At 35.9% G+C, this 22,605-nt stretch overlaps 5 protein-coding genes and 1 long non-coding RNA gene across 8 annotated transcripts; 4 read left to right on the top strand and 2 right to left on the bottom strand.

The window, feature by feature from the left end:
- The first annotated feature begins 569 nt into the window (after positions 1-569).
- On the top strand, positions 570-908 carry LOC118059343 (uncharacterized). The gene has a single exon (XM_073408682.1). It carries the CDS (start codon positions 570-572, stop codon positions 906-908), a length of 339 nt encoding a protein of 112 aa, XP_073264783.1.
- A 638-nt stretch (positions 909-1,546) lies between these two features.
- LOC118058422 (probable serine/threonine-protein kinase PBL23) lies at positions 1,547-4,592 on the bottom strand. The gene is made up of 5 exons (XM_035071131.2): positions 4,496-4,592; positions 3,138-3,280; positions 2,841-3,030; positions 2,274-2,665; positions 1,547-2,116 (listed from the first exon to the last, which is right to left on the bottom strand). The coding sequence occupies exons 1-5, from the start codon at positions 4,590-4,592 to the stop codon at positions 1,835-1,837; spliced, it is 1,104 nt and encodes a 367-aa protein (XP_034927022.1). The 3' UTR covers positions 1,547-1,834.
- A 759-nt stretch (positions 4,593-5,351) lies between these two features.
- LOC140955515 (uncharacterized) lies at positions 5,352-10,401 on the top strand. 3 transcript variants are annotated; one of them, XR_012169727.1, is made up of 5 exons: positions 5,352-5,366; positions 5,488-5,864; positions 8,965-9,150; positions 9,287-10,031; positions 10,146-10,401. It is a non-coding gene; the product is annotated as an uncharacterized lncRNA (long non-coding RNA). The 3 variants fall into 3 exon arrangements; XR_012169728.1 differs by lacking the exons at positions 5,352-5,366; positions 5,488-5,864 and adding an exon at positions 7,853-8,095; XR_012169729.1 differs by lacking the exons at positions 5,352-5,366; positions 5,488-5,864 and adding an exon at positions 8,636-8,885.
- Positions 10,402-10,560: 159 nt separating this feature from the next.
- Positions 10,561-11,865, bottom strand: LOC118058411 (probable serine/threonine-protein kinase PBL23). Its single transcript, XM_073408681.1, has 4 exons — positions 11,821-11,865; positions 11,502-11,687; positions 11,141-11,330; positions 10,561-10,964 (listed from the first exon to the last, which is right to left on the bottom strand). The coding sequence occupies exons 1-4, from the start codon at positions 11,863-11,865 to the stop codon at positions 10,561-10,563; spliced, it is 825 nt and encodes a 274-aa protein (XP_073264782.1).
- Positions 11,866-13,306: 1,441 nt separating this feature from the next.
- Positions 13,307-16,644, top strand: LOC118059335 (cardiolipin synthase (CMP-forming)). Its single transcript, XM_035072188.2, has 8 exons — positions 13,307-13,863; positions 14,427-14,493; positions 14,581-14,655; positions 14,787-14,838; positions 14,956-15,041; positions 15,154-15,228; positions 15,813-15,907; positions 16,009-16,644. The coding sequence occupies exons 1-8, from the start codon at positions 13,367-13,369 to the stop codon at positions 16,100-16,102; spliced, it is 1,041 nt and encodes a 346-aa protein (XP_034928079.1). The 5' UTR covers positions 13,307-13,366; the 3' UTR covers positions 16,103-16,644.
- Positions 16,645-18,295: 1,651 nt separating this feature from the next.
- Positions 18,296-21,670, top strand: LOC118059326 (derlin-2.2). The gene is made up of 6 exons (XM_035072175.2): positions 18,296-18,591; positions 19,158-19,257; positions 20,110-20,324; positions 20,423-20,506; positions 20,626-20,679; positions 21,317-21,670. Exons 1-6 carry the CDS (start codon positions 18,493-18,495, stop codon positions 21,497-21,499), a joined length of 735 nt encoding a protein of 244 aa, XP_034928066.1. The 5' UTR covers positions 18,296-18,492; the 3' UTR covers positions 21,500-21,670.
- Positions 21,671-22,605: the final 935 nt, after the last annotated feature.

Raw genomic sequence — 22,605 nt, 5'->3', positions numbered from 1 at the left:
TTCACGAGTTCCAAATAGAATAAATTTGTATGTGATTGATTGATTGAAACCTCGTGCATCACATTGACATGAGAAAAGGAGGGTTAACCTAACAAACATGACCAGGAAACCACAGAGCATGGCATGGTTTACCCTGCCAGTAAAGCTTTAGCACAGAATTAGTAGATGAAGTATGCTTGACCAAATGCTGCATGCCCTACCCTATTCATAATGCTAAGTTTTTAAATCCTTTTAGTGGTCAAAGGGGTTAAAATATTTATCAGTAAAGCATGCATATGCTTTCATTGCAATCACAGGATGAACATGATGGCTATTATCCCTATCAAATGCGCCAATTATGCTAAATCTCATGCTGTACACTTTAATAAAGAAGTTCGACAAGAGCTGTATAAAAAAAACTTAAGGGAGAGAGAGAGATTCCTCAACTTTAAAGCAAACCCTTTCATTATATTTTTTGGCAAAGAGACAGGGCCACCACTTTCTGCAACTAGAAGCCTTCTTCATCACTTCAATCTTACTATATTATGCAATATAAAGCCAGTACCATTACCACCAAGTTCCCTGAGAAAATGGCTGCAAAAGCTCCGGTTGCAATAGGCACGCGGGGTACAGTAGGATCACTTGTGAGGAAAGAGATTGAGTATTTCTCCAAGTTTGAGATAGACCGATGTGCAAGTTCAAGGAAACCTCAAGAGCAGGTAGCTAACGTAGCTTCCAGTAATGATCAGTCAAGGCCTAGTTTCTGGTCCTTGACGATGAGCTGGAAAAGGAAAAAGCGAAGAGGCAGCAGCGGATTCCTTCCAAGTATCTGTTCTGCCGTGGAGGTTGCTGACAGCAATAGGCTCAGTAGGGTTCCTGGGTTCAGTTATAGAATCCTGAAGGATGATTCGAAGGATATGCAGGTTTAGACAGTCTTTTGAAGAGCTGCCATGCTTTCTGACCTCTCTAAGCCGGTATGTGAAGCCACTGGGCCATGCTTTTTCTGATCCCATAACATTAGGTCCACAACTTCAATTGTACTTGATTCTCTCTAGTCAGAATTATCTATCTATCAGACTTACGTTTAAGGGAATATGTCAGACTCGGAGAAGAGCACAGGATCACGTTGGTAGATTTCCTGCCATGTGTAGCTGATTAGAATTACTATTTTCTACGCTTTCTCACCTGCTTTGCTTCATCCAGACATTACCATCATGCAGTAGCATTTCTTAGATGATAATTGGAGCTGCGAAATGGCATCCACAGGTTGAGTTTATAAGAATTTGGTGCATTACATATTGTGTGTACCAGTTTAGGAGGCTAACAACAGCCACTCCTGCTATTTTCAAACCCCATGTCATATTTTTATAGTTCCCCGGATCATACCAGACTTTAATTTTCAATTAAAATTTCGTGAAGCACTACATGTGGAAAGCTTGCTAAAAAATTGCATAGTAAGGAGTACTGTTAAATTAATTAAAAAATATCAATGTAAAGTTAAGTTTTACTGTTGTTTGTGTACAGCAGAAACTGGATCGTGTAGTTTCTAATTGAATGAACAGGCTGAGATTGATAAAGAAGAGCAAGCATTTATATCGTCAGATAAATTATATCTACATTGGCATTCTGATGTTCTGAACGAACAACACTCCTGCAATTCTAGTGCCTGGACCTTTTTCCTGTGGCGAAAACAGTCCGTTTACATATTTACACTTATGAAACACAGCTTCTACGAGGTTTGTAAAATTAGTTGCACAGTAATATAAAAGGGCATTGAACTTTAAGCATATCGACGATACTGATATTGATATTGATATTGAAATCGTAGAAGTAGCTTTTGGTTTCTGCAAAACAACTAAGCTTCTAGCTCTTCCATGGCATTTCCTCCTTTCACAGAGTCGACATAATGGATGCTTTCTGTTGATGCCATTGTAGCTTTTTTCTCCTCAGTTGGTTTGGCAAGAAACTCAAGTGCGGTTACGACATCAGCCATCAAAGGTCGGGCATCAGCCTCTTCATGGAGACACATGGCTGCGATTGCAAGAGCCTGATATAGACCCCTTTTTGGGTAGTTTCCTTCAAGTAATGGATCTGCCATTGATGTAAATTTACTTCTGTCCTTCAACAGCGGCGCTGCCTACAAGATGGAAATGTGAATCAATATGAAAAGGTCTGCAGTCTGCACTCCCAATTACTCTTAAAACCTCAAAATTTGCAGCTTGTGTTCTATGCTACAACCCTGGCAGAAAGGAAAGATATCTGGCAACTTGATTGTAAAAAAATCATCAACATACCCAATAAATTAGGTTCTGCTCTTCAGTTGATCTTGACTTATCAATCACTCTCCTTCCTGTAATTATCTCCAGAAGAACAACACCGAAACTATACACATCCGACCTTGTTGTCAGCTGACCTGTCATTTGATATTCAGGAGCACAGTAGCCATATGTACCCATCACCCTTGTAGACACATGATCCTTCCCTCCTGTTGGTCCCAACTTGGCAAGCCCAAAATCAGACAGCTTTGGATTGAAATCTTCATCTAATAATATATTTGAAGCTTTGAAATCCCGATAGATGATTTGAGGATCGGCAACACCGTGCAAATATTCTAGTCCTTGGGCTGCTCCTGAAGCTATTTTCACCCTAGTACTCCAGTCCAAAGGATCTTTTCCTGCAGGTAAATCTGGAAAGCAGAAGATATTAGCACCATGAGTACAGAATCTACTGAGACAATTTAGATAGAAAAACTTCAAACCCAAGTTAAATCAAGGCAGTGCTTGAGCTGCCACATGGCATGTAAACAGAAAAGAATTTGGTAAAACTTCTAGCCTAGGATATAAAAATTCTTGTGGGCATACCAAGAAGGTGACTTTCCAAAGATCCATTGGCCATGAATTCATAAACTAAGAGTTTTTGATCACCATCTGCACAATAGCCAATCAGTTTGACAAGATTCAGATGTTTAACCATGCTTAACGTAAGGACCTCAGAAAAGAATTCTCTATTTCCTTGCAATCCTTTCCTGTCAAGCTTCTTAACAGCAACAATCTGAAGAAAAAGAAGAAGAATAAGAAGAACGAAACAAAAGAATTTCATTACAAGATGATCTAGGATAAAACATAGGCATGCATATCCTCAAAATACACAAGACTGACTTGATCAATGCTCTCAATGTATCCTTTATACACCCCTCCAAATCCACCTTCTCCCACTAGACAATGATGACTGAAATTGCTAGTTGCAGCAGCTAGTTCACGAAATGTGAAAACCTGATTAATATTCTTCCTTTTGCTGGAGGCTGCAACATTGATAACATGATGAAATGATTAGCATTTAATTATTTATTACCAAAATCTCAGACTTGAAAACATTTTATTCCGTTGACAGACTTATTTTATAAGACATGTTCCCGACAATTGACAATGTTTTGCCTTGTTTTCCATAACCCTTGCTGTTCCATGAAGATCTGCTTCCCTTGAAAGAATTATTTTTTTCCATTCTGCAACAAGAGAAGAGACTCATTTCCTTCCCTCTCCTCCTGCCAAGTTGCTAACCCTTTTGTGTATTGCTAGGTACCTTGTTGGAGGTAAGAGGATTCAATCCCATCATGGAAACCTATTTATGTATCCATTAAACTAGATAGGAATTGAGTTCTTTTGGTAACAGCATTTTTAGCTTTTACTGTAAAATTTAACACCAGAACCATTGGATTCTGAAATTGTTTGTTAGTCTAGTTGTCAGCCTCTTGCTCCCAACTAGTAATTGGTTTTCTTGGTTTCTGCTTAGCTAACTTTTAACCTATTCCCTCCTATAATTAGTACTTGCTCATGGCTTAAGATAAATGCTGACAGGGCACCACCATGGGAACCTGTTCATAAACCACCTTTTTTTAATTATTAAACTCAGCTGGCTGGTCAACCTAGTGAGCTGCTAACTCGGGCCTGCTCGGTTCGGGTTTCATGTTGAATAGGGTGAGAGTTAATCCAATTAACATGTTTGTCCTAATTAAAACCTAGGGAGACTTGACTTCACTTTCTTTTTTTTTTTTTTTTTAAAAAGAAAATAATTCAAAATGAGATAGTTTTAAGATTTTTTTGAAAAAAAACTTCAAACAAGGCTTTTTGAATTAATCTAAGTCAGCTTAAGTTGATGTTCTCTAATCCATGACTTGACTTTTAAGTTAGGTTATAAATCGGATCAGGTTTTATAATTATGCATGATTCATTTTCTAGAATAAAATTTCATTGACAATTATTACAAGAAAATATTAGGAACTTTCTAATCGAATCCACACATATAAATTAAATAGGATCCACCTTAAAATGATTATAGGACCCATCATTTTGTAAGCATGAACTCATAATGATCCGAGTTCTTACAATAATTTTTCAAAAATCCAAGACCTATTGGAGTTTTATAAACTAGAAGAGGGTAGTTTTTCTAGTCTTTAGCTATGAATTGAAAAGGAAAAGGGAACTGGCAGCAGCAGATTCTTTCCAAATATCTGTCTAGCTCTGGAAGTTGCTGACAGACATAGGCTCAGTAGGATTCCTGGGTTCAGTCATAGAATCCTGAAGGATGATTTGAAGGATATGCAGGAGAGCTGCCATGCTTTCTGACCTCTCTAAGCTGGTAGTTATCTATGCAAGATGATTTAAAGGAATGTTGTTGATAATTAGGATTGTGTTCCTATTCATGGAGCAGCTAATGCTTTCAACCTGTATGCTTCATCCATATATATATATATCACTTCATGGAGCACCGATAGGACATTGATAGGTTGACTTCGGTAAGGTTTTAGAGCATCTGCAGTGCATTATATGTTGAGTATACCAGATTGGAAGGTTAGCAAATATCATTCCTGATATATATGTTGAATGCCATGCCACCATGTCATAGTTCTTACCATAGCTGTCAGATCCGACCTGGAGTCTGACTGAGAAAAAGGCCTGGATCTTTGGATCGTGGGGTCAACCCAGGCCAATCATTCATAAATAGATGCCATATATCTTTACAAATCTATGAAATACAGTAACGATGTGGGCTGCAAATTATAGTTACAGGGCGATATACACATTTCTCATACACCAGGAATTCTAGGATGAGCTTTCGGTTTCTACAGGACACATTGAGTATGTGTTCAGTAATAGAAAATGTTTTCCATTTTCCAACTCCAATTTTCATTCCCCTATGGAAAATTATAAAACTTTGTTCATTTCATTAGTTATTTTCCAACCATAGGGACCAAATTGAACACGTCTGAAACCACCAATACAAGCCATGTCATGAGCTTTAAAGCCAAACCTATATAAGTTTTTCCTCCAGCAGCTTTCATTGTCAAATGGCTTTTCTGCCAAAAACTGCTGCCATCTTCTTTCTTTCCTGTAATAAATGGTCATTTCTTTCATTCTTTTTCAATTTTCCTAACATAATATATATTATGTTAGACAAATTGGAGTGTTACCTAAGGCTCTAACTCTTGCTTCACATTTCCTTCTGTTACAGAGTTGACATGATGGATACTTCCAGTTGATGACAATGTAGCGTTTTCCTCCTCAATTGGCCCCGCAAGAAACTCAAGTGCAGTTACAACATCAGTCATCAAAGGTCTGGTGTCAGCTTCCTCTTGGAGACACATTGCTGCAATTGCTAGAGCTTGATATAGACTCTTTTGCTGGTAGTTTCCTTCTAGCAATGGATCCGCCATAGCTGTAAATTTACTTCTGTCCTTGAACAGTGGTCCTGCCTGAAATATGGAAATGAGAATCTGTTGACAATTGTGTTGCTGTGTTTTGTGCAGGTGAAGGGATGCACAATCAAGAACAACAATGCTGGTATTGAAGAACACGAATTACACACAAGGTGTTTGATAAAATGTCTCAGTGAGTATTTCATTAACTGCATGTCTTTAAATACATGAGAAAGCTTAACAAACATCCCTAGTTATCAGCCACTAACTGTAGTGGATAATATGCTGTCACTAGCCACTAACTATAGTGGAGAATATGCTGCCACTAATCTCAGCAACAACATCAAAAAAATAAGGGATTTACTTTAACAAAATCAAAACAGAAATGAAAGAAAAGAAAACAGACAATACTTGATTAAACAACATGAAACAAAATGTCAATTGTCTAACACTCCTCCTTGACATTTTGACGACAAATTCCAATCATTTGTCTTAATGTCTCAAATCTCTCTTTAGGTAGTGGTTTGGTAAATATATCTGCAAGTTGTTCTTCGGAAGAACAATGAATCAGCATCACTTCATTAGATTGTTGAACTTCTCTAATAAAATGAAACTTGATTTTGATATGCTTTGTACGTCCATGAAAGACTGGATTCTTTGAAATTGATACTGCAGAACTGTTATCACACATGATTTTAGTAGCTTCAACCTGTTCATGTCCCAAATCCTTTAACATTTTTCTCAACCAAATTGCTTGGTTGACAGCAGCGGCAGCAGCAATGTACTCTGCTTCTGCAGTGGATTGAGCTGTTGTCTCTTGCTTCTTTGAACTCCAGGTGAAGACACCTGAATTGAGTGAGAATAAATACCCTGAAGTGCTTCTTGAATCATCAACAGAGCCTCCCCAGTCACTGTCAGTATAGCCTTTTAGTTCCACAGCCCCTTCTGATGATCTTGGACAGAAAATACCAAGATCAATGGTACCTTTGATGTATCTAAGTATCCTTTTTGCTGCAATGAAATGAGTCTCCCTTGGAGAATGCATGAACCTTGAAAGAATACTCACAGCAAATAATATGTCAGGTCTACTTGCTGTAAGATATTGAAGGCTGCCAATTAAGCCTCTATACAAACTTTCATCCACTTTTCAGATTCATCATCCTTGCTAAGCTTGATACTTGTTGTCATAGGAGTCCCCACTGGTTTACAATCCTCCATTTTGAATCTTTTTAGGATGTCTGAAGCATACTTCTTTTGGCATGTAAAAATGCCATTGCTGGATTGCATCACTTCCATTCCAAGGAAGTAATTCATCATTCCAAGGTCAGACATCTCAAACATCTTCTTCATTTCATCTTTGAATTCTTGGATCATTCCAAGTTCACTTCCTGTGATAAGCATATCATCTACGTAAATAGATACAATTAGAAAATGGTTACCACATGATTTCACATACAAAGTTGCTTCATTTTGGCTTCTGCTGAACCCAAGTTGAAGCAGATGTGTGTCCATTCTGTCATACCAAGCTCGGGGAGCTTGTTTCAACCCATACAAGGCCTTCTTAAGTAGATACACATGATCTTCTTTATCTTTAACAGCATACCCATCGGGTTGCTCTACAAAGATTTCTTCAGCAAGAAATCCATTCAAGAAGGCAGACTTGACATCAAGTTGGTGAATCTGCCAAGAGTTATGTGCTGCAAGTGTAATGAGAAGTCTAATAGTATCATACCTTGCTACTGGAGCAAAGGTCTCTAGGTAGTCCACACCATATTGTTGAGCATAGCCCTTTACCACCAATCTAGCCTTGTGTTTGCATACTGACCCATCTGAATTGAGTTTTGTTTTGAAAACCCATCTTACACCTATCACCTTGCGATGCTTAGGCCTTTCAATCAGCTGCCATGTTGCATTTTGTTGATCATTTCCATTTCTGCCTCCATTGCTCTCCTCCATGCTGGAAATTCTTGAGCTTCAGTATAGCTGGTTGGTTCTAGGATTGCCATGTTGCATCTTAGGTGAATATCTTCCAATGATCTTGTGCCTCTAACTGGAAAATCATCCACTGATTCATCAGCTACTGGCTGGGGCTGAATGGTGAATGGTTGATCAGAAATCATATTTTCTGATGTTCCCAATCCCATGTGATTGCTTCATCAACCTTCACATCTCTGCCTGAGAATTACCTTCTCTGTTTGTAAGCAAAGAATTCTGTATCCTTTGGTTGTTATTCCATAACCCACAAGAACTCCCTTTTGAGCTTTGTTGTCAAGTTTGCTCCTCTTTGGCTCAGCTATATGATAATAGCATATGCTGCCAAAGATTCGAAGATGATCTACAGCAGGTTTAACACCATTCCAGCCTTCGTATGGTGTCTTGTCCTCCAGTGCTTTGGTTGGAAGTCGGTTCAGCAAGTAAACAGAGGTATTGACTGCCTCTACCCATAATTTGTTTGGCATTTTCTTTTCAAGTAAGAGACATCTAGCCATCTCCATTACTGTCCTGTTCTTCCTCTCACATACATCATTTTGTTGTGGTGTGTATGGTGTAGTGTATTGGTGCACAATGCCTCTGCTGTTGCAAAACTCAAGAAACTGATTTGAAGTATATTCAGTACCATTGTCAGATCTTAAGCATTTAATTAGCATGTCACTTTGATTCTCAACTAAAGCTTTGAATGTTTGAAAGATTGTAAATACTTCACTCTTAAATTTGATGAAATACACCCAACACATCCTAGTATAATCATCAATAAAGAGAATGAAATACTTGTTACCACTTAATGAGGCTGTCTTCATAGGTCCACACACGTCAGTGTGGATGAGCTGAAGTTTTTGGCTGGCTCTCCATGCTTGCCTTTTAGGAAATGGTGGCCTTGATTGCTTGCCAAGTTGACATGTTTCACACAATTGAGTCTCACCATTCAATGTGGGCAATGCTGCAACCATTTCCTTTTGTTTCAAAATTGACAAGCCCTTTTGATTGAAATGTCCAAATCTTTTATGCCAAAGATTTGAAACATCCTGAGTAGCACTCACATATGCATGATTGGATACTTTATCCCAGTCAACAACAAAGCTTCTGTTTTTCATCTTTACACAGAACATTTGTTCTCCAGAAGGATCAAAGATAACGCATTTATGATCCTTAAACTGAAGAGAATAGTTTTTCTCCATCATTTGTCCAACACTCAACAAATTTTGACTGATTTCAGGTATAAATAACACATCAGGAATGATTTTGATACCTGAACTTGTTTGAACATTTACTGACCCTCTGCCTTTGACCTCCAGAAATTCTCCATTGCCAACCTTTACTCTGGATTTGTAAGATTCATCAAGGGTTTTGAACATTCCAGCATCATTGCACAAATGATGTGTGCATCCACTGTCAATAAGCCAAGTATCAGCTGGATCATTTGTTGAGAAACAAGTGACAGCAAAGAATTGCTCCTCCTGTGTATCAACTTCATCTGCTAGGTGAGCTTGTTGAGGTTTTGGATCTGATTTTTTGAACTTGCAGACCTTTGTGATGTGCCCCGATTGCTTGCAATTTCCACAAATTGCATCTGGCCTCCACCAACAATATTTTTCTGAATGTGTGTTTCTTTTGCAGTGAGTGCAAGGAGGAAACTTCTTTTGTTTTGAAGCTTCACTAGTGCTGCCCCCTTCATTTCTGCCTTTGAATCTCAGATTAGGCAACTTCTTTCCTTTTCCAGCTTGTTGTTTTTGCACATAAAAGGCTCCTTCAGTCAATCTGTCTTGCCTGATTGTTCTTCGTTGCTCCTGTCCTTGAAGAGCACTCATTAGTTCACCTAATGAGATTTTACTGAGGTCCTTTGATTCTTCTAGAGAGGAGATTTTGGATTCAAACCTCTCAGGAAGAGTCACAAGAACCTTCTCCACAATCCTACTGTCAGGAAAGTCTTCTCCAAGTAATCTGATGTTGTTGATAATTAGTGAAATTCGATCAGAATACTTAGAGATTGTTTCATCTTCTTGCATGTTAAGTGCCTCAAAATCTCTCTTCAAATTCAGCACTTGCATTTGCCTTGTTCTGTCACTGCCTTGGTATTCTTCTTTTAGTTTGTTCCAAGCCTCTTTGGCTGAATTACATGCCATAATTCTGTAGAAAATGCTTTCTGCCACAGCATTTTGGATGATTGATTTCGCCTTGGATTTCTTTGCCTTTTCCTCACTGCTGAACTTGATTTGAGCCATAGTGGGATTTGTTGGTAAGGGAGCTACTGGTTTGTCTTCGGAAACAATTTCCCAAAGATCATAAGCTTCAAGAAAAGCTTGCATCTTCACTGACCAAATATGGTAGTTTTCACCAGTAAATATAATGGGGGAGTTTAAAAGTAAGTTGTTGGATGTCATTTTTGAGATTTTGAAAAAAAAAGGTGTTTTGGTCCTGTAAGATCTGAGATGCTTTGATACCACTGTTGACAATTGTGTTGCTGTGTTTTGTGCAGGTGAAGGGATGCACAATCAAGAACAACAATGCTGGTATTGAAGAACACGAATTACACACAAGGTGTTTGATAAAATGTCTCAGTGAGTATTTCATTAACTGCATGTCTTTAAATACATGAGAAAGCTTAACAAACATCCCTAGTTATCAGCCACTAACTGTAGTGGATAATATGCTGTCACTAGCCACTAACTATAGTGGAGAATATGCTGCCACTAATCTCAGCAACAACATCAGAAAAATAAGGGATTTACTTTAACAAAATCAAAACAGAAATGAAAGAAAAGAAAACAGACAATACTTGATTAAACAACATGAAACAAAATGTCAATTGTCTAACAGAATCAATCTTAAGGGCTGCACTCCCATTGACTCGTGAGGTTATAATCCTAACAAATTCCTTGAAGAAAAAAACATCATGAACATACCCAAAGCACTAGGTTCTGCTCCTCGGTTGGTCTTGACATGTCAATGACTCTCTTCCCAGAAATTATCTCGAGAAAAACAACACCAAAACTGTAGACATCAGACTTTGTTGTCAGCTGACCTGTTAATTGATATTCAGGAGCACAGTACCCATATGTACCCATCACCCTTGTAGACACATGATCCTTTCCTCCTGTCGGACCCAACTTAGCGAGTCCAAAATCAGAGAGTTTCGCATTGAAATTTTCGTCTAACAATATGTTTGATGCTTTGAAATCTCGATAAATGATTTGAGGATCTGCCGTATCGTGCAAATGTTCCAATCCTTGTGCTGCTCCTGTTGCTATTTTCATCCTAGAAGTCCAGTCCAGAGGTTTTCTTCCTGGAGGTAAATCTGGAAAGCAGAAAATGTTAGCACACTAAACACAAAATCTTTATAGAGACAACGTAGACAGCAAAAATTTGTACCTAACCCTAAATCAAGTCATTTCTTGAACTTCTACATGATATGTAAAGACTCAAAACTTTGTAAACTTATTGTCTAGGAAGCAAGAATTTATGTGGGCATACCAAGAAGGTGAGTCTCCAAACTTTCATTGGGAATGAATTCATAAACTAAGAGTCTTTGATCACCATCTACACAGTAGCCAATCAATTTGACAAGATTTGGATGTTGAACCATACTTAATGTATTAACCTCTGAAAAGAATTCCTTGTTTCCTTGCCTTCCATTCCTGTTAAGCTGCTTAACAGCAACATGCTTGGAAAAAAAAAAAAAGAGAATGAAACAAAAGAATTGCATCACAAGATGATCTAGGATGATGAATACGCATGCTGGAAGCATAAGATTTGTTAAAAAACCACTTCGACTTGAAAATTTAAATTGTTAGGTGAAGTTTTTATAATTTATATATTTTTTAAGAAGACTGACCTCATCAATGCTCTCAATGAATCCTTCGTAAACCTTTCCGAACCCACCTTCTCCGATGGAGCAGGAAGGATTGAAGTCATCAGTTGCAACAGATAGTTCATGGTATGTGAAAACCTTTAAATTATTCTTCCTTTTGCTGCTGCCTGCAACAACATTGATAGATAACAAGACTAAGATGATAGCCTTCTATATCTTACCAAAACCACAAACTAGAAATCTTTTTTTATTACAAACCTAGTTTCCATGACATGTTCTTCCAGAAAGACAATGTTCTGCCATGTTTGGCAGATTCCTTGTCCGTGCATGAAGTGCTCTCTACAGGAGCTTCCTCCCTTTCCGATCTACAACATGGAAAAAAATTCATTTTCTTCCCTCTCCTCTTACTAATTTGCAAAACCCTTTTGTATAAGCTCTACAACTCCAATTTTATTTCCAATTTCCCTTGTTGAAAGTAGGATTTAATCCTACCATAAAAGCTGCTTACATATATCACCAGGATATATCACATTTGGATGCTGATGAAAATTGCTAGTCGCCTGGTTTCTAGTTGTTTATCTCTTTGATTCCATCTTTGTTTAGTAAAAACAGCTGCTTAAGCTATCTTTTCAACCATTCTCTCCTATAATCAGTATTATCCATGGCTAAGATAATGCTGACCAAGCCACCTCTATGACTTTGTTCAGGATTTATTTGACAGGATGATTATTTGTTGGTTGCCCCTGAGTTGCATTTATAAATATGTATTCCCTTTTTTTTATCAAGTTTACCGGTTATACAATAGACTGACCATGTATAGATACTGATCATGTATAGTTTTTTTTTTTTTTTTTCCCATGCAAAATTGTTCTTCGTAATTGATAAATTTGATTCATGAGATTTTGATGATAATATTGTAAAATTTTAATTTTAATTTTTTCATTAAATCAAGCTAAAATTTTATTATAAAATTTAAGAAGATTTATTTCTATAAAGTTAAATTTTCATAGCTATTTAAGGTCTTTGAAGCCTTCAAATTAGAATTAAAAGTTATTATTGGGGATTTAATATATTTTAATAGTTCATTTTTCTTTTTCTATTTGTTTTATAATGTTTTAATTATTTTTTTAGCTTTCTTCAAAACATTTTGTTATATTGGATTTTGATTATTGAGATAAAAAAAAATTAATAATAAGAATTTAATCAGGATTCTTGTGTTTAAAAAATTTTTAGGAAACTTGTTATCTTTAATTTATGTTTTGCTAGGTTTAGTTGTGTTAAAATTAAAATATTTTCTAGACAATATAGAATAAGATGGTGAATCATTTTAGTAGTGATGAATCAATAAAATCTATTTATGAAGATAAATTTAAGATGGAATGAATTTTTATTTATTATATTTTTAATATATTTTTTTTAATTTATACAATGTGTGGAATCTCGATTATTTTTATTCTTCATTATTTTATTTATTAAATTAATTTTTTATATATATAATTATGATTACAACTTATTTTGTTCACAAAAAAAATAAATCAATGTAAATATATATACATTAAAATTTTTAAAATAAAAATTTATTTTTATTTGTATATAAAATAATTTAAAATATTAAAAAATAATAATAGCTTAACCAACAAAATTTTAATAAACCTTTAAATTTTAAATCTTGAATTAATAAAAAAGAAAATAACTCCATGGGCCTAGTACAAGCCCACCCAGTTCCTTTCCTTAATCTCTCCCAAAGCCCACTAAACTTTCTACGCGCAGGACCTCAAACTCACACACGTGTCCACTCATACCCACGAAACTAACACGTGTCCCGTCACCTTCACCCCTAAACCCCAGTAGGAAAAAAAATACCCTAATTTCAAAATAAATTCCAATCAATGACGATTTACAGATCCATAAAAACCCTAATTTCAAAAATCCCCAATTCAAACAAATCCAGATCTTTCTTTACAACAAATTCCACTATAATCCAATCACCATTCGCTCCTTTACATTACTACTTCTACTACCCCCCTTCTTCTTCTTCTCCTCCTCCTAATCGATTCCTCTCTAAATGGATTTTCCCAAACGTTCCGTTTCAAGGCCCTCTCTTTCTCTCTTCTCCTCCGTGGAAGCTTTTGCAGTCTTCGGCACCGCTTTATCTACGTGGAAACGCTATTGTTTTGAGGAAAGTCGAGGCCTTTAATTTGCATTTGTTAAAAAGCCGGGTCGGATCGGGTTATGTGGGTCAAGGCGTGTTGTCGGATCGGGTTGACCTGGTGAAGGAGGAGGAAGTGGATGACGGTGGTGATAAAGATGGGATTTTGGAGAGTTTTGTTAATTTGCCTAATTTTATCTCTATTAGCCGTTTGGTCTCTGGGCCTTTAATTGGATGGTATTTTTCTAATTTTTAAATTTCTTCAATTATACACACACGCACACGCACTATGTTTATGGTCTGTTTGGTTACTGAGAAAATGAGAGAAGTGAATGGGAAAAGGTTGGGATTATCTTCAATTTTGAAGTTTTTGAGTGATGTCACTGTGATTAAATTTTTATAAAATTTTGAGGTTTTTATGACTGATTAATTTATCTCAACGCAAAAAATGTGCTTTTTTATTATTAATTTGGATATTTTTAGTTGTGATAAATTTAAAAGAATGATCTTTCATTCTAATTATGTATTCAAAGTTGGGAGTTACAGCATGTTAACAATTATGAATACAAAATTGTTTGTTTAATGCAGAAGAAGTAAATTTTGTTGGTATTATATTGGGAAATGAGTGCTAATGTTAAATGATCCGGATGAGCGTCTTTTATGTAACCTAGTAACTGTTTTTTATGTTTGGATTTCAATTCTCAGTGTTTCTGGTGTGGATGTTTTGTTATTTCATGATTATGCATTTTGTTTGTTATGATCTGGATTAGAGGGGTGATTAATTAATGGTTTTTATGCAGGATGATTACAAATGACATGTATTCTTCTGCATTTGTGGCGTTGGCTATTGCTGGTGCAAGTGACTGGGTAATATTATCATGACAATTCATTTTGCATTTTTTTTTCAAAATAAAAAACTGAAATTTAATATGTTGTTCTTTCTTAAACCTGTAGCTAGATGGGTATGTCGCTAGGAAGATGAGAATTGATTCTGTTGTGGGTTCCTATCTTGATCCTCTTGCTGATAAGGTAGAGTGAATGCTTCATCTTCTTCAAAGCTTTAGTGTTGATTCTTGATAGCTAGTCCAGTGTTGTAGTTGGAGTTTATTATAATCTGCCAGGGACTAATTCCGTTAAACTTATTTCTTTGCTTAACATAGGTTCTTATTGGATCTGTTGCATTGGCAATGGTACATATGGATCTTCTACACCGTAAGTTGTCTTAATTTTAACCATATTTTGTAGAACTTGGAATTTATATGCAGATTGATAGTAAATGTGGTTGATGTATGGTTGTACAACTTATGTTATACTCTATGCCTTGTGAAGCTGGACTTGTCGGACTGGTAGTGTTGCGAGATGTTGCACTTGTCTGTGGAGCAGTTTATCATAGAGCTAGTAGCTTGGGTTGGAAGGTTGGTTGACTGACTTGTCATTTGTCCCTTTTTGTATTATTTTTTGCTTTAACCTGGTTATTTACTCCTTGGCCTAGATTTTTGCTTGATATTTTCTAATTTCTTCTTCTAGTGGACTAGTTGGTATGACTTCTTCAATCTTGATGGGACCCGCCCAGAGAAGGTTGAGCCTCTCTTCATAAGTAAGGTATGGTTTGTAATTTTCAATTTGATTTTTCATGGCACCTGCAATGTGGTTTAAATATAAGTTTCTTTGATCCATTATTTTTTATTTTTAAAGCCATAAGATGATTTTAGTTGAACACTGAGTGTGGGGGATTGGAGAAATCCTTTGTGTATTTTTTTGATGATATGGTGATTTTTGCATTGAATCATTGAAACGAGGAACATTTTGAAGCAAAAGGTATGGTAAAGAATGAGGTCTCATTATACTATTACCCTGTATGAATTTAACAAACCTAGAGTAGATGCGTTATAACAAATGTGTGAATCTCTTGAAAGCCTGAAGGAACCTGGTGGCAGTAGAGGGTGGAAAGCGCTGCCTGCTATGATAATTACCTTTCAATTATGCCAAAATACTTTGTACTTAAAATCTGCTCTAATAATGATGTTAACAAGCATTATTAGCTATTTTTCCAGAATTAAACATTGTTCTTGGTCAAGAAGAAGAAGAAAAAATCTGGACATTTTTTTTTTCTTGAGCACGTAATTGATTTCATTTTGGTTAAAACCTTTTTGTGTCTACTAAGGAGTCGTCCTGGTTATTGACAGGTTAATACAGTTTTCCAGCTGGTTTTAGTTGCTGCAGCTCTCATTCAACCGGAGTTTGGAACCCAGGAAACTCTACCATACATAACATACTTGAGGTAATCCAGTCAACTTTTAATTTCATCCCGTGTATTGTTTCTTCTCAACTACTGCAATAAATTATCATACATGACCTATTGTTCGCCACAATTTGATGCAGTTGGTCAGTGGCTGGCACAACAGTGGCTTCTACTGCTGCATATGGAGCAAAATACATGAGGAATAGACCTGCATTGCTTGCAAGGAAATCATAGTTTTTGTTTTCCCTGCTCTAACCTGACAGTCGAGGAATGACCTTGAATTTGAGTTATCAAGCTGGTGCTGGCATTTGAAGCTTTTCAAGAGATACAAATGATATTCAGGGTCATCATTCCATGGTTGCAGATGAAAAGAAAAAAGGTTAATCAGGGCCTTTTCAAAGTCATATCCGAGATGCCCCTATGGTATAGATGAGCTGTGGTTTCTCCAACAGTTGCGATTGACAATGCTGTGAGTTTGGGGAGATATCAGCTTGTGAAGCAGTGGAAAATGGAAATGGTTCTGCTGATGAATATGTCAGCTTGTAAATTCTTTGATATAGAGAAGTAGAGATGGAACAAGAAAAAAAAAAAAAGATCTTGTTAAATCAAGATGTAATAATGGAAATTCTTTTCATCTACTTTGTGTATTTTGTTCAAGCTTCTGTTGCCACCCAAGTTTCTGTGGACAAAACTCATACTTTTGAGGGATCAATCTACAGAACGGATGTTAATCTCCTGAACTGATATGGTAGAAACATCAGGCTAAGTTATGATGATGACATTACAAGCAGATGGTGATTGAATACGTGATCATTTCTGGCTTTTTCAGGAAGAGAGCTGTCTCTGTAGCAAATGGCGATGGCAACACTGTCTAGGACAAAAGAAGGGTTGATGCAAACAGTCTGATGACCTGATCTAAAGCCAGTGAAGACAAAAACATTCTCGATAATATCCAGCTGAATCCAGACGGTAGACAGATAGGGATTTGGATGCATCCTCTCAAGGATCAATGAATCTTGTAACACGAAACCAAAATCAGTGAAAAGGGTATTACCATGTCCTCAAAGTTACTTGGAAATATCCGCATGTTGTCGCAAGAAGAGTGCACCTGTCCTCGTATCTAGCCTAGAGCCTCCATGGTTATCAACCTTACCCTGTCACGAAACGACATCATTTAAAAAAAAAAAAAAAAAAACCTTAGATTTGATCTGGCCAAATGTCATTAGTTTAGCCATGAAATCTTTTAATTAATTTGAAATTAAACTCAACTCAGGACAGGTTTAGGATAAGTTCGAGATCAACATATTATTATATGTTTGAGTTATTCTTAAATTGTTTGTAAATTTTTACTTATTATATGTTGGAAATAACAAGATGGTTGATGGTATTCAATCAAATAAAAAAAAAAAAACTAGATGAGTTGTGATCTAAATAATGAAGATGTTTTATTGTTTATATAAATAAAAACTCCATATTTAGCATGCAAAAAGTCCAATAATCTTATGGTTTCAAAATGACATGTCAATGTGTGTGTCTATATATTAATGTATTGAGATCATAGTTTTTAGACCCGGCCCGATCCAAGACCCGGATTCCTGGTTTTAACTGGGTCACTGGGTCGTCCAGGTCAAATTTTTTTTAAAATCAAAACGACATCGTTTGAGTAAAAAAAACAAAAGTCAGCGAGTTGCAACTAGATTTTTGATCGGGTCTTATCGGGTCATCCTACCGGGTCACACTGAGTTTTTTCTTCCATTGTTTTTTCTTCAACTCGATTCGGTTTCAGCCCTGGATCAGCTGGGTCCTTGGTTCACCCGCCTGGCCGGGTCAGATTTCAAAATTATAATTGACATGCTATATCAATATATCTATTTGCATGAAAAATAAATTGAGAACAATAAAAATTGTTTTTTAAAGTGTTTTTTGTTTAAAAATATATTAAAATAATATTTTTTTTATTTTTAAAATTTATTTTTAATATAAATATATCAAATTAAAATTATTATTGTCATTCTTATCATCATTGTGTCCTTAAAACTACCATTCCAACATATTATATGCAATTTATGATAAAAACACTTCATTTTAATTTTTAAGCCTCCTAATATGATTTTTTTTTACATCAAATATTTATTAATTTTGGATTATGAGGATTAAGTTAAAAATTAAATGTTATTTAATATGATTAAATCCCATTTCCCTGTTATGATGGATGAGGATAATAAAATCCTATTAGATATTAATGATCCATTAATTGTCTTATAAAAAAAACCCTACCAAAATTTCATAAACTCAAAAAAATAAGAAAACACTTTAATTGGGTCGTGAAGTCACTCGCTTTCTAATTGTCCTATGAGAGTCACATCAATCAAGCAACGAACTTCATCTACATACATTATTATAGCCACCTTCTCTCTCCTAATATTGTAGTTTTCACCTCTTCTTTGGTTTTTTCAGAAATCGAAAATACTCTCAATAATCGATCTTCAAAACCTAGTCATTAGAAAATCGTCATTTCTCATCTGGGTCTCAAAAATCTTCAGCTGAAACATCATATAATAAGATAATCTTAGAGGTTACTTGTATAATTATTGATTATTAATTGGTATTATTATAAAAGTATTATGGCTCAAGCAGTGGAGGATTGGTATAAGCAGATGCCAATAATCACTCGCTCTTACGTCACTGCTGCTGTTGTTACCACGATTGGTTGCTCTCTTGATGTATGCCTACCTTCTCTCACTTTTTCATTTTTTTATGTTTTGGTTTTCGTTTAATATATGGTTTTTTTTTTATTTGTTAATTTTGGTTCTGATAAAATGGGTTTTCTTGTTTTTTTATGATTTCAAATGGGTTTGTTTTAATTTCCTGAATGGTAGCTTCTTCTTGTTTTTTTTTTTCTTTGATTTTCAATGTGGGTTTTGTGTTTTGCAAAAATTAAACATTTTTTGAGCTATTCCTTTTAATTTTTGTTGATGGGTTTTATTGTTTTTGATTGATTTCAACTGTGTTTCTTTCAATTTTGTGATTAGTAGCTTTTCCCTTTTGATTTTCAATGTGAATATTGTGTGTTATTTTTTATTCTTAATTTTTGAAGGATGTTAAAATAGTTAGTTTGGATTGTAGGTTGTTTTTAGCTGTTGCTTTTGTTATTCACATCAATGACTAGGCTTAGGGAGTTAGATTGGTTCATTCTGGGTTTATTTTTATCCTGACATTTGTGATTTCGATGGTTTTGTAAAGGTGAAGGGACTGTTTTATTTACTTTTGGTTTGATTGTTTTGTGCAGATAATAACTCCGTCTAACCTCTACTTGCACCCCGGACTTGTGATGAAGAAATATGAGTTCTGGCGCCTCGTCACTAATTTCCTTTACTTCCGTAAAATGGGTGAGTTTTCATCTGAGTTTAATGGTGTTTACCATATCAGAAATTTATGGAAGCTGTCAACTTTATTGTATGTGTTGAGTTATTCGTGTGCGCTGTGAATATGGGAGGCTTTCTAGCTTTTTCTAGCTCCATTGACAATCTGTGAACAGGTTCCTAGGTGTAGAGAAATATTTGCTTTCACTTTGCATTGCTATTATAAGAATGCTGTGAATTTGGATTTTCATATCTACATATCTATAAACAAAGGTGTAGATGTATTGTGAATAGAAGAGTTATTGTAAACTTTGGTTGAACAAGGTCATTGTAAGCATGGCCGTGTTTTGCCTGGTGAAATTTATGACATTTGCACCTCTTACAGCATCTGATATCCAAGTTCTAACTGCTTATGTTCTTTGAGCAAAAATTAGCATCCAAGAGAAGATACTTCATTGAAATGCTATTGATTCTTGTTTTCCAGTCTGAGTCTTGATCAGTTTAGGGAAAGGAATTATTAAATTGTAGCTGTTATCCTCCTACAAAGAAAACCTGAGTTGTTATGCATTAGGCATTACTTTTAACCTAAAATTGAATCGAGCACTTCTAATATACCCCACTAAACTGCTGTTTCATGTCTGATCTAGCCTGTTTGCGTAGTTGATTATACTTCACTTCATGAATTTTTCTCTATGAAAGATCTTACATCCTGAGATGCTTTTTAGTTGAAAGTTCTGTCTTCATATTTCTGTTTGTCAAATTCCTTGGTCACAATAAAGATTGGATTACAAGTTCTGAATGCATATGATATAGTTGTGTGATAGAGTTATTTTTTTGTCATCTATTTGTCATTCTTAATGTTCTTCTTCATGATACCAGACTTGGACTTTATGTTCCACATGTTCTTTCTTGCTCGATATTGCAAACTTCTTGAAGAGAACTCTTTTAGGGGAAGGACTGCAGATTTCTTTTACATGCTCTTGTTTGGTGCCACTGTTTTGACTAGCATTGTTATAGTTGGAGGAAACATACCCTATCTGTCGGAATCGTTTGCAAAAATCATGTTCCTGAGCAATTCATTGACATTCATGATGGTTAGTTACTTTCTTCTTGTTTGCATTCAAATATCTTTTGTAGTAACTCCTTTTTTAGCAAGCTTTACCAGTTTTTGTTGTCTTTTTCATCCATACAGGTTTATGTTTGGAGCAAGCAAAACCCTTTTATCCACATGAGTTTCTTGGGCATCTTTACTTTCACAGCAGCTTACCTTCCATGGGTGAGTAACTTCTACCGATGCTGCATGTGATATTTTTTTACCCTAGTCATATAATTTTGTCTCATAATGATGACATGTACTTCTGCCTGCCATACATTTGTAAATCTTGTTTCCTCCAGGTTCTCTTGGGATTCTCTGTCCTTGTTGGTGCCAGTGCTTGGGTGGATCTACTGGTGTGTTTTCTGTGCTAAATTTCTTTTTAATTCCATTTTTGGGCTTTTTATATTAAATGTATGTTAGCAAATTCTTGACCATGTGTGCCGGGGAAGTATGCTATTGGCTACAATAAAGTTTGCATGATTGGAACTTTATTGTAGTTTTTGTTTCAACAAACCCTGGATGTTCTGTCACTAGCATTCAAGTTTCACAGAAACCTGAATACTGATTAGGAGTACCTCCCCTGACTTGTCCCCATCATTACCCAAAAAATGAAAAGAAAAGGGAAACACTAATACTGATCATAATTTTGTGCTGTTTGCTGAAACAAGGCATGTTTTGTCACTATAATCTCAGTCATCTTTCCCTTGTTGATTGCTTGATGTTGTGAGGGATCAGGGGCTTCCACGTTGATCCAGTCATGTTAAACTTACAAGGTCAAGGAGTATTTTTGAACACTAATCTAGTTGTTAATTATTCCTGAACTCCAATCTAGTCGTGGAGCCATTAGAACGTGTGGCTACTCTAGGATTATATTATGTCATGTAAAGCTCCTCCCGACTTTGATGTCACATTACATTTTCCTTTAATCTGGCTACTTTTGTCATATAAATCTCTTGATTTCCTTTGTTTAATTATAACTTTCTGATTCAGGGGATGATAGCGGGTCATGCTTACTACTTTCTTGAAGATGTATATCCACGGATGACGGGTCGACGGCCCCTACGAACACCAGGATTCATCAAATCAATGTTTGCAGATGAGGCTGTTGTGGTGGCACGGCCAGTAAATGTCAGATTTGCCCCTCCACCTGCAGATGAACTTCACCTACATTGATCAGGTACGCAGAAATTATAGGGTGATGAATGGTGGCCTGCCCTTAAAAAGTAGATGGAAGTATGGTTGGACGTAGTTCTCAATTTGAGACACCTCTTCAATTCAGAGATTACTATGTAAATGACACTGCTTCTAGCTAATTAATATAGTATTTTCTTCTTCTTTTGTGCATTTCATGTCCCAATCAAATGCACAGCAAGATCGTTTTTCTTAGATTTTCATGATTCCTGATCATTTATCATAGAAGTGATCGTACATTTCCTGGTTCAATTAAACTTTTGGTATCCAATGGAATTGACTGTAGTGAATGGAGAAGGAAATGCTGACACGGACAACGGCAAATGCTATTTGAGCAATGTCATGGGTTGAACAAAAAAAAAATCAACTATTAAAATACTGGGTTTTCAATTCCAGAGGAAAAAAATCCTAGGGTACGTGGTATTGCCTTTTTAAAGTTGACCCATCTCGGATTTAAGCCTTGGTTCGTCTGCTGCACTTTGTGTTGCCTTCTGAGCGGCTCTTCTTGCCACTCCGTTCTGGCCTTGGTTCATATGTTGCTCTTTGTGTTGCATTCTTAGCAGCTATTCTTGCTTGCTCAGACCCTATGAATTTGGACATGAAATAAGGGTGGTTAATTTTTGGCGAGTCTTGGGTTTTCAAATCTACAAAATTATTCCATTCGGGCAGAAATTGGTGTTCGAAAGATGGTGGTGGCGGCTGCATGGACAGAGGCATCGAAGAACTAATTTGATGATTTTATGGTTTGTGAAATGGGAGAGAGGTGGTATTTTTGGGTGGGTAGAAAAGGTAGAGAGATAACGTCGTTTGTTCACTTTATATATATATATATATATTATACGATAGTGGTTTGGCTTTTTTAAAATTTAAAAATTAAGTTGACACAATAAATAAATAAACTGTAATTTAAAAAAAAAAAAAAATAGCTAAACTATAGTAAGATGAAAGTGATTTTCTCCCAAAAAAAAAAAATACTTGTACTCGGCCCATTAAAAAGTTTAGCTTACAACCATGATGAGTAGCTTAACTAGTTTATTCTTGAATTTACTTTTTCAATGGTTCATGAGTTTGAGTCGTTTCATGGCCAT

Source organism: Populus alba, chromosome 4 (assembly GCF_005239225.2).
Source record: "Populus alba chromosome 4, ASM523922v2, whole genome shotgun sequence".
Classification (NCBI taxonomy): domain Eukaryota; kingdom Viridiplantae; phylum Streptophyta; class Magnoliopsida; order Malpighiales; family Salicaceae; genus Populus; species Populus alba.
Note: the sequence above shows the minus strand (reverse complement) of the source record. Positions and strands in the feature narration are given on the sequence as shown.

Coding starts and splice junctions, on each gene's coding strand:
- LOC118059343 (XM_073408682.1), top strand. CDS start 570: ATGGCTGCAAAAGCTCCGGTTGCAATAGGCACGCGGGGTACAGTAGGA.
- LOC118058422 (XM_035071131.2), bottom strand. CDS start 4,592: ATGGCAGCTCTCCTGCATATCCTTCAAATCATCCTTCAGGATTCTATG. Junction 3,031..3,137: donor ACATTGAGAGCATTGATCAA/GTCAGTCTTGTG, acceptor CTTTTTCTTCAG/ATTGTTGCTGTTAAGAAGCT. Junction 2,117..2,273: donor AGCAGAACCTAATTTATTGG/GTATGTTGATGA, acceptor TCCATCTTGTAG/GCAGCGCCGCTGTTGAAGGA.
- LOC118058411 (XM_073408681.1), bottom strand. CDS start 11,865: ATGAATTTTTTTCCATGTTGTAGATCGGAAAGGGAGGAAGCTCCT. Junction 11,331..11,501: donor TCATTGAGAGCATTGATGAG/GTCAGTCTTCTT, acceptor TTTTTTTCCAAG/CATGTTGCTGTTAAGCAGCT. Junction 10,965..11,140: donor TTTGGAGACTCACCTTCTTG/GTATGCCCACAT, acceptor TCTGCTTTCCAG/ATTTACCTCCAGGAAGAAAA.
- LOC118059335 (XM_035072188.2), top strand. CDS start 13,367: ATGACGATTTACAGATCCATAAAAACCCTAATTTCAAAAATCCCCAAT. Junction 13,864..14,426: donor TCTGGGCCTTTAATTGGATG/GTATTTTTCTAA, acceptor GTTTTTATGCAG/GATGATTACAAATGACATGT. Junction 15,229..15,812: donor AGCCTCTCTTCATAAGTAAG/GTATGGTTTGTA, acceptor GGTTATTGACAG/GTTAATACAGTTTTCCAGCT.
- LOC118059326 (XM_035072175.2), top strand. CDS start 18,493: ATGGCTCAAGCAGTGGAGGATTGGTATAAGCAGATGCCAATAATCACT. Junction 19,258..20,109: donor CCTTTACTTCCGTAAAATGG/GTGAGTTTTCAT, acceptor TCATGATACCAG/ACTTGGACTTTATGTTCCAC. Junction 20,507..20,625: donor CAGCAGCTTACCTTCCATGG/GTGAGTAACTTC, acceptor TGTTTCCTCCAG/GTTCTCTTGGGATTCTCTGT.